The following is a 9,592-nucleotide window of genomic DNA, read 5'->3' as shown; positions in this document are numbered from 1 at the left end:
GCTTTGAGCCCACTCTTCATCAATGTCTACCTCTCCCCTTTGGCTACACTGGTAGAATTCTGAGGGGTTAGAGTGATCTTTTATGCAGACGATACACAATTGGTGTTCTCATTTAAAGATTACTCTGAAGCAGCATTTTCAAATTTCAGACGCTGCCTATGTAATATCTTCAAAACAAATGCCAACGTGCACACAAATAATAAGCTGTTGAATCCAGATTGCAACAGTTTATGGGTTGTGCTGCTAACGCCAAGGCGCCTGTCCAATGACGACTTCCAGTAAACATCCAAACTATAGTGCAAGAAGGAAGAGTTCCTTTTGCTGGCGCGAGCACTTTTCAATGGGCTATTCAAAAGCCATTATCAAAATTAATCCGGTTTCATGTGAAAACATATAAACCAATAGTCGTTGTATTATCGAATCAATTTATTCTCGATAATAATTGCATTCAAAAACTTCATGTGAAATAGGTTCCTTATCAAGCTGGGAAAGGTCATCCAACTTATCAATATTTCAACAATAAACCCAATGCATTTCGGGTCCCGTTAGAACCCTTCATCCCACTCAAGCCACCACAATTAAATCTATCATCATGAAACACTGGAACATCATTCAAACTGAACCTGATCTACTCGCTTTATTTCCTCTGAAACCGATTTTCACCATGCAAACATCTAAAAATTTGAAAGGAACTCTTCCTTCTTGCACTATAGTTTGTATGTAATATCTTCACCTGGATGTCATTGAATACGCTTAAGCTCAACTCAGACAAAAACGAGGTTCCTTTTTTTAACCAAAAAAAAAAAAAAAAAAAAAAAAAAAAAAGTTCTTCCATTTCTCTGGTGGCCATCTGAGTTGAATCCCCCCACCCCCGATACCTGTGGACTTGGCTAGGAATCTTGGGTTCCGGTTTAATAATGAGCTATCCTGCAAATCCCAAATTTACCAGGTCTCCTCCGTCTGTTTCGGTAAACTGTACATGGTCCACAAAATCCTTCACGGTCTCCCTCTGGATTCTCGTCGGACCATTATTCATGCCTTGATGACCTCATATCTCAACTATGCAAATAGTTTTTATGTGGGGGCACCAGCATATTTGATCAGACGCCTGCGGATTGTTCAAAACGCGGCCGCTAGGCTGATTTGCAACATGACATATCGCCATTCGATTACACCCCACTTGAAGAAGCTTCACTGGCTTCAGGTGATCAAACATATCCAGGTCAAGTCTCTTGTCCTGGCTTTCAGAGCGCTTCAGAGTTGTGGTCCAGCCTATCTTAGAGCTCGAATCAAGCACTTTCAGTCCAACCGTAACCTTAGATTGAATCATCTCCGCCTTTTGGCGACTCCCTGTTTCTGCCGGTCCAGAATGGGTGGCAGAGCTTTTGCAGTGATTACTGCCAAAACCTGGAACAGCCTGCCACTCTCCCTGCTTATGGCAGAGTCTGCAACTATTTTCCGACGTGGTCTGAAACCTGGCTGTTTTCTAGCCCTTAGCCCCCTACTGGTACTTGCATCTGCCGCCTGTCTTAGCGCGGGACACTCCCGTTGGGGGTAGCTGTGCGCTCTATAAGTTTCTAAAATAAATAAATCCTGCTCTAATGTGAACAGTCCAGCCACAACTGTCAAGCCGGGTTCTCCCTGAACCAGAACGTAAGCAACCCAGGACCAGCTTCGCCCTAGTTATAGGCTCATCAGTAGGGTACAGTTTGGTTCCAGTGACACAGTGTGCACAGCATCCACGTCTGGGCATACACATCCCACATAGGACGACTCAATAAGTATACTAAACAGTGATGGATGGAATGTTTGAAATATTCTCAGCCAGTTAATCTCTCGGGCTGCATCCCAATACGCCATTATTTTGCACACCACGCCACTTCAGTTTGGACCCAGATACATGCAAATCAGTCTTAAACCTGCTACAATAGGGCAGTCCAGCCTGAACCATAACTAGGTCGAAATCGGTCCTGGGTTTGTGTTTCGGTTCAGAAAGGACCTGGCTTGGCAGTTCAGGCTGGACTGAATAGACCCCTCCTTTTCTGTGATGGCCTTTTGGGCTGCAATTTTAACACCTGTTCCTCTTCCTCTGATTTACCGCAAGCAGTTAGTCATTTATATGCCCAATTTTGGGTGGGTAATATGTACTACACCAGTATAATTAACCAATAATCCAATAAAACCAAATTGTAGGTTACATCTGCACCAAAAATATAGTCTGGAAACCTGTATTGCACAATAAAAATATAGTACAAAAAACGGTATAACAAACTTTATAGGCCACAATAATTTTCCAACATCTGTGACACATTTTAAGCAGTTCTTATAGGTCCATGTAGACCCAGGTTGTTCCCCTAGCCCAGTATGTTTTCTTGTTTTTGTTGTAATATCTTAGTGAGTGACACAAACAAGTGAACAGCTGCACAGTGGCCTATGTGGTCTTGTCTCTTCACTTGTGTTCATTTAATATTTTGTGTTGGTTACAAAATTAGTGGTTGACAGAGAGTTGCGTCAGCAGTGTGGGTTCAAGTGTATTAAAATCCAGGGAGTTGTTGCAACAGACTTGCAACATCATTATTTATCTCTTTATAAAAGAGACTGTTGTGTTGAACAGTCTGGTTCTGGAAAGTGTCCCAGATTTAAGCCATCCAAAGTAGTCTTCTGAAAATTAAATGAAAATGTATTTTTATAGCACACTACTGCCCAAAGGTGTCTTGGTGCTGCCAGCAAAAGAAGGAGCGAGACAGAGACCCATAAATCAGATTTCACCCAAAATGGTACCCCCCCCCACCCTTAGATTCACAATTTAACAGTGCAGCACTAACATGAAGATCTCTCCCACACTTTGGAAAGTGGTAACACGTTTCAAAAACTACCAATTACGGACGCATGTAATCTAGAAATATTGCACTACATATACATTTTCACTAAAAGGAGGGCCTTACATTCTCATTATGTTATTACCACTAGATTAAGCATGTTATCCACTCTACAAATAATAAAGGCTATTTTGCAAAATCAACAGCTGAACTAAACTAACACGAATTTTCCCACAATGACAGTACCAAGACGATTTTGCTGGAAACTTCAGAGAGCAACCAGCCATGCTTTTGGTGTGTGAAAGTACAGGATGAAAGAGAAATTGTTGATAAGACATAATACATGGGAGAAAATTGAACCCAAGAGCAATGCATGCCTGGGTTTAAACTTTTATTTCAAGATAAGCTTAAAAAAAAAAAAATAATAAAAATAATAATAATAATAATAATCTTTGTACTAGATTAGTCAATACAACAAAGTGGGCATGTGATGAAGGAATGCTGGATGCCAGAAGTCAAGCCGGAAACATGCATTTTACTTTCAGATACGCCACAATTACGGCTGAGCAGAACAAAGAATATATAATGTCCTGGTAAGTACATTGAACTTATATTAATCATGGAAGTTGGAGGGGTTTAAGCATTCCTAAACTTGCTAGTAATGGTGCTGAAGTAGTGCGAGATAAAATTATACACCAAGATGATACGAAATGTACATGAAGTGCGCAATGAATGTGCAAAGCTGTCAAATGGCCCAATGAAATGAGGGTCACCTTCAACCAGAACTGGCTTTTCATCTGACAACACCATCTATGCTGGGACTTGCATGCTCCTTCTTAAAGTAGGAACCGCTATAATTCAAGCCCAAACATTAAAAGTACTGTTAGCTATAAAAATCCAGGAATGGCTGGAGGAGAACGCTGTGACAAAACGCAAAGGGGCAATTATTAGTTGTATTGGAATTCAAGTCAACCCATTTTATGTAACCATTAACTAGGTCCCCTCAATCAAAACTTGAATTGAGGAACTACATTTTTTTTTTTTAAATGGTATATATGAAAAGCTTAAACAAACAGGTCATGGCCTATTTGTATACACATGACAGAATGGGTTGGAGTATCGTTAAAAATGAGAACGAGGTGTCTTATACCACACTCACTAACCTCAAACTGGATTTGTATGAATGGGAACATCGGCACACTGAGTGCAACTATCCAAATAGAACGGACGTGGTAACTTAAAACATGCAATGGCGGCTCCTCCGCTATGGCGAAGGAGCGCCGCCCCACTGCTTCAACTGCAAACTGAATACAAAAAATAAAATGATGTTAACGTTTGTTATCATTTTGTTTCCTGTATTACACTTGCAGCTGAAGCCAGGCGGGCGGGGCTGGGCTCCCCGCATCACAGGGCAAGAAGTGGTGTCAACATGTAAAGTGTGCATGATGGTTTGGCCGACCGTCTCCAGCCGTCCAAACCATCATTCACTCTCTGCATGTTCTCCACTCAGGTTGCATTACAGCCTGGGTGGAGAACATGCACATTCTGCCAGCCCCTGTCTGAGCACCGACCAATCACAACGCTGCTGTAAGGCAGCATTGCGATTGGTCAGGGGATTCTGGGAGGCTATGTGCTTCCTGCCGAGTGCAGAAAGGGGAACGGAGGAAGACGAGCTGGCAGTCGGTGGTATAGGTAAGTGCTTTTATTTTGTTATTATTTTCCACCCCCTCCCTCTGCTTTCCCACCCATCCCTATTCGGTAGAAGCCACTACTGAAAACAGGCTCAATCAAAATATGCTAGACATCTATTTTTTCAGTTTTGTCCAGCACTTGTACATCGGAATGACAAGGGGGCAACACGTTACTTTATCAGGGACCTCCAAAAATATATTTTAGGAAAATAGACATACCTTTCTATTGAATTAAAATACAATATTTATTTTTACAAAAACAATCGTAATCATAATCTCTACGTCTTTAATTGGGCAGATTTACAAAGTTGGTCTTGCCTGATGAAAACCTGTTCCGTCACAAACTTGGAAACACTGGAATCACTGCTTAGATTACAAGAAATATGAATCAAGGTTGCTTTCAAAAATGAAACGGTTAATCCACATGTTGATCATCAATGTGATATTCTGATTTTAGTTTCACAGGTAAAGGGGAAAATGCTGATCAACCTTAAAAATGTACAAGAAAAAAATCATGAGAAATCATGAGTTTTACAAGTCACAGATAAAAAAAAAAAGTACTCTCACGTGTAAATAGTTAGGATGTGCTATTTCCTAAAGAAATGTCATTTCTGGTGAAAAGACTTCAAGCATGGCAACGGACTGTGATTAAAAAAGATACCCAATTCCAGAGAGAGTTAGATACCATCGACCTTTTTATTTTTAAGTGTTTATCAACTCAGTTTTCAAAAAATATAATGGACTCTTCCTTAAGCTTGGTGAAAGTGGTGCTCTGGTTGAAAAAGGAATGAAGATGCAGCAAAAGCCCTGTCACTAAAAAAATAGTCATCACTTCACTGATGCCATCAACTATTCCCTGACTTGGAAGGGTCTGCAAAGAGGAGATCAGCAAATGTGCGACAGGGAGTGGTCGGTGTTTAAATGTGTGTACTTTCAAGATTCAGGCATGATTCACTGCGTTAGAGCGGAGTGCACTGACATACACTACGAACCATCTGAGGGTTCTTCAAACTTTGTCACTGTCCTGTGGTCCCGGGCCTGTCCTACCTTAACTCAGGACATGGTTAAATGATCATAATATCGATAAAGGTGGCTCAGACTTTATGCTTTGGTACCTTTCCTTTAACCTTCACAGAAGAATCTCATTTCTTTGTAGCAAACACTTTACAGGTAACTTCTGTAATGACAAAACCTGCACTGCTTAATTACCACCACTTCTATTCATCCTAACAGCCCCCGCTTGGAACCTTATTAACAGCTGCCTGGCAACCCACTGCTTGCTGCTGCCATGTTAGGACGGGCCTGGTTTGCTTTCTAGTTCAACGAAGTACATAACACATGTATTTTTGGAATCACTGAAAAAGTGCAGATATCTCTAGACGCCTCTATAGTTGGTTTGAACAGTTCTTCCAGTCCTGTCTTTTCTATGCCTTCTGGTACTTGCAATTGAGTTCTAGGTTATTAACACAGGATTACAATGAGCAAGTAGGATGTACATAAAAAGGATATTCTGGGGGTTTTCACATTAATATCTAACGATAAAGTTCCATGTATTTGCCATTATTATAGCTGTATTCTTAAAACGGTAACAGGAGAAATATGGAGTTGAATATAGCAAAATGAATAGAAAACTTAACAGACCAGAAGGCATAAGACATTAGCATCCCGGAAACAGGGTAGCTCAAGTGCTTTTGAAAGTGCAATGCATGAACGGCTTTGTCTTCGTAAAAAAATGAGTTCACATTCTTACCCAACCCTACCTGCCGCCCCCCCCCCCCCCATACTTTGGTATAAAAAAATAAGAGGGCGCCACCCCCTCATGGGAGTGGTTTAGGCTTTTAAAAAATACCCAGTGAAAGGTTAAGAAAAGGCCTCGTACAAAACACAACCAAGCAAATGGCTGTAATTTGAAACATCTCTCAGCATTTGTAGCACAGTGTGAAAACACAGCCACGACGTTTCAGCTCCACGTCTGGAACCTGGATTTTAAGACATTGCTCCTTGCAACAGGTGCTTTGGAGGGGAGGGGGGCAGACTCCGGTCCCTCCTCTGCAGCATCCAGGGCAGTGGCAGCACGGGAGAGGTTAACTCTCGGTGAAGCTTATCAGCTGTGCTCTGAGCGGGCCCCCACGGGGCGGCCCGCAGCCTCGCCCCACCTCCGTTCGCAGCCTTCCGCTGGGGCCCGTCAGTGGGAGTTGTGTCCGTTGCGAGGCCCCTCCTCGGGCTGCAGGTGGCCCGCCAGCTCCTGCAGCACAGCCGCCCGCCCGATCTGGTCGTTGCGCCGCCGCTCCATGATCAGGTCCTCCAGGCTCTGAAACTCCAGCGTGTGGCTCTTCTTGTCCGAGAGCTGCAGCCGCAGGCGGTAGGGCTGCTTGCCGATGCGCAGCTCCCCGCCGATCTTGAACTCCCGCCGCCCGTAGCGGCACCAGGCTGCGAAGCACTCCGAGTTCCGCCAGCAGAGCTCCTGCTCCTTGGCGCCCACTTGCGCCAGCGCTGCGCGCACCACGGTGGTCGGGCTCAGCGCCCGGAAGCGGTAGTGCTCGTTCACCACGCGGCCGCGCCGGCCCCGGCTGGCATCAGTCACAAAGCTACTCTTCACCTCTTGTCGGTGCAGGTGCACTAACTGGAAGTCGCCCACGTACACCGCCCAGTGCGGGTACTGGTCGGGGCAGAGGAACTCCAGCAGGTCCCCGGGCTTGCAGCGGCTGAGCAGGCTCTCCGGGGCGTAGGTGTCCATCGCGCCGCCCTTCTGGTAGATGCACTCGTCCCGGTAGTAGACCGAGCACTCCAGCTCGTCCAGGAGGTAGTGCTGGTCCTCGGCGGGGCTCCCCGGCCCCCGCTGCTGCTGCACTCCGCCCACCACCACGCCGGGCTCCTCCAGCTCGTCGTCGTCGGCCGAAAAGATATAAGAGACGCCGATGCGAGGGCCGTCGTCGGGGTCCAGCCCCAGCGGGTCCGCCGTGGGCACCTCCCGATAACTCAGATGCGTCAGCTTCTCCATCTGGTTCCCCATTCTGCGGGAGAAAAGGACGAGAGGTTAACGGGTCAGCTAGGAGGCCAGAGACAACCGCAATCCCACCCAGCCAGCAAGGCATTCATGTGAAGTACCTTCATTCTACAAAAGGTGTTTAGAAAATAGTATGGTTGCCCACACAAAACAATCGTGTAACGCGATTGAAGTTACACACTTCATCTGTTAGCCTTCCCCACCTCTCTTTGTGAAAATTGGGATGCCCCCCCAAGGGTAGCCACTCTACATCTCATGCCTAAACTTGTAATTAAAGGGGATGGGCATATAAATTAAAAGTGTACAGAAACCGCGAGCATCGCACGCCTTAATCCCCACCTGCTACGAAAGACTAGCATAACCAATTATCACTGCTGCAAACTGTAAACAGCCCGTGGCCCGGCAATAAACCTTGGCGGCGTGCGAGCCCCAGCGCAGCCCCACTCGTGGCTGGTTCGTTCGACTAAACCGCGCGTTGTAAACCGACTGATGGAGCGGAAGCTAGAGACGATAACCTCGGGTGCTGAATGCTTTCAGTGCGGAAGGGTTTCATAAATGTAATTTCTCACAGGACCAGGGTTCTGCGGTGCTTTCGAGGCGCACACCTACCACAAGCCTCAGCCCGTTTGGCTGGGCGGATTAGATTGAGTTCATGATTCACCAGTGTCAGGATAATGCAGTTCCACCTGTTGGAAGCGGCGTTGGAGCCGGTTTCACTGCTGCTTCGGAGTAACGCGTTTGGCTGCCAAGGGCACCGTGCGTGAGCACCGAGGGGTGGACAAGGAGATGTCGACACCAGAGGCTCACTAGTCACTCCACCGTATGGTGAGCGTACGATGTTAATACTCACAACCCTGTCGTGACACCAGAGGGGGATTACTGTTCCCAAATACAATTGAGATTCGAGGTTCACAATTGTACAGTGACAGGACATGAGCTATAGTTTTACAGTTGTTGCGTTACAGCAAATAGGTGCGCAGATAACAGCAAGGGGTTGGGCGGGTTCACGACTATATCGTGAACACCAGGTAAAGTCACAGTCAACTATTGTGCAAAGTTTGTGCTCGATCTCCATATCGCTTCTCCTGTAAAAAGGGCGGGGCAGCTCGAGTTACCTTTGACGCACGCAGGAAGCCATCATTCCACCTGTCCAGATAAGTCTGCGGGGAGGGCTCAGGGTGCACCGCACTGCTGGGGTTTTACCAGCCAGCGTCGGGATATGCATAAAACGTAGGCATGGGCTGCTCTAATTTGTAGTACGGCCTCCTGTAAGCGCACGCACAGGACCCTGGATGTACTTGTAAAAGTACTTATTTACAAGTGACGGCTGATGCCTGCTAGCGCAGGTCTGCCAAAGTCATTCAATGCCACGGTGTCAGCCCCGACCCCCACACTTGACACCGCCGCACAGACACGCAGACTCGACACCGGCTGGCCCTGAACTCGCCAGCATTCACTAGACCCCAGTCTGCCCCACTCCCAAAAGCGAGAGAAAGGAGAGCTAAGTTTGAACCCTGCGTCCCCGCCACTGAACTCTCCGCAGGTGAGCTCCGTGCACTGAGCATTAACATTGCACTCACCGTGCTGGGGAAGACCAGCTCTCCGCCCCGGGACACAGGGCTTCGTCAGAGGGGGCTCCAGAGGTAGTGTCGTTCCCTCACGGAGGTGAGGTGATCTCGGACCTGCCTGATTCCGGAAGTGGGACTTGCCGAGGTGAGCGACTCATGTCTGCCTCCTAACGCGAGCAGCAGCCCGACCGGCTGCCTCACCAGCACTGAGCGAGGAATTCACACATCCGGCTGAAGCTGCTGCCTCCAGGCGGGGAGGGCTCAGCCCCCAGCATTTAAAGAGACAGGGCCTCTAGATTAGCATCCACGCTCACTCCATGCGTGCCTGCTGCTGTGGGCTGGGACCGGTTACAGCCTCTCCGATACTAGGATAACTTCTTTTTACTGCACTTTTAGCAAAACCAATGGGCCAAATAAAAACAAGCATTGGCGAAGCCAATAGTTCTCGGCAATGGGAGAGCTATTGGCTTTGTCAGTTTCTATTGGCTAGTGGTTTGGCATGGGGGA

General features: G+C 46.6%; 1 protein-coding gene across 2 annotated transcripts; it reads right to left on the bottom strand.

The window, feature by feature from the left end:
• Positions 1 to 4,730: 4,730 nt before the first annotated feature.
• Positions 4,731 to 9,366, bottom strand: LRATD2 (LRAT domain containing 2). 2 transcript variants are annotated; one of them, XM_085604955.1, is made up of 2 exons: positions 9,098 to 9,366; positions 4,731 to 7,524 (listed from the first exon to the last, which is right to left on the bottom strand). In XM_085604955.1, exon 2 carries the CDS (start codon positions 7,521 to 7,523, stop codon positions 6,696 to 6,698), a length of 828 nt encoding a protein of 275 aa, XP_085461081.1. In that variant the 5' UTR covers position 7,524; positions 9,098 to 9,366; the 3' UTR covers positions 4,731 to 6,695. The 2 variants fall into 2 exon arrangements, with proteins under 2 accessions (XP_085461081.1, XP_085461080.1); XM_085604954.1 differs by lacking the exon at positions 9,098 to 9,366 and adding an exon at positions 8,633 to 8,729.
• Positions 9,367 to 9,592: the final 226 nt, after the last annotated feature.

This window comes from Triturus cristatus, chromosome 5_1 (assembly GCF_964204655.1).
Source record: "Triturus cristatus chromosome 5_1, aTriCri1.1, whole genome shotgun sequence".
Classification (NCBI taxonomy): Eukaryota; Metazoa; Chordata; class Amphibia; order Caudata; family Salamandridae; genus Triturus; species Triturus cristatus.
The sequence above is the reverse complement of the archived record's forward strand: the minus strand, read 5'-3'. Positions and strand labels throughout refer to the sequence as shown.

Bases quoted from the DNA above. Each gene is read 5' to 3' on its own strand.
- LRATD2 (XM_085604954.1), bottom strand. From the start codon at position 8,658: ATGATGGCTTCCTGCGTGCGTCAAAG. The intron at 7,525-8,632 runs GTAACTCGAGCT...TTTCTCCCGCAG, and splicing joins GCTTCCTGCGTGCGTCAAAG to AATGGGGAACCAGATGGAGA.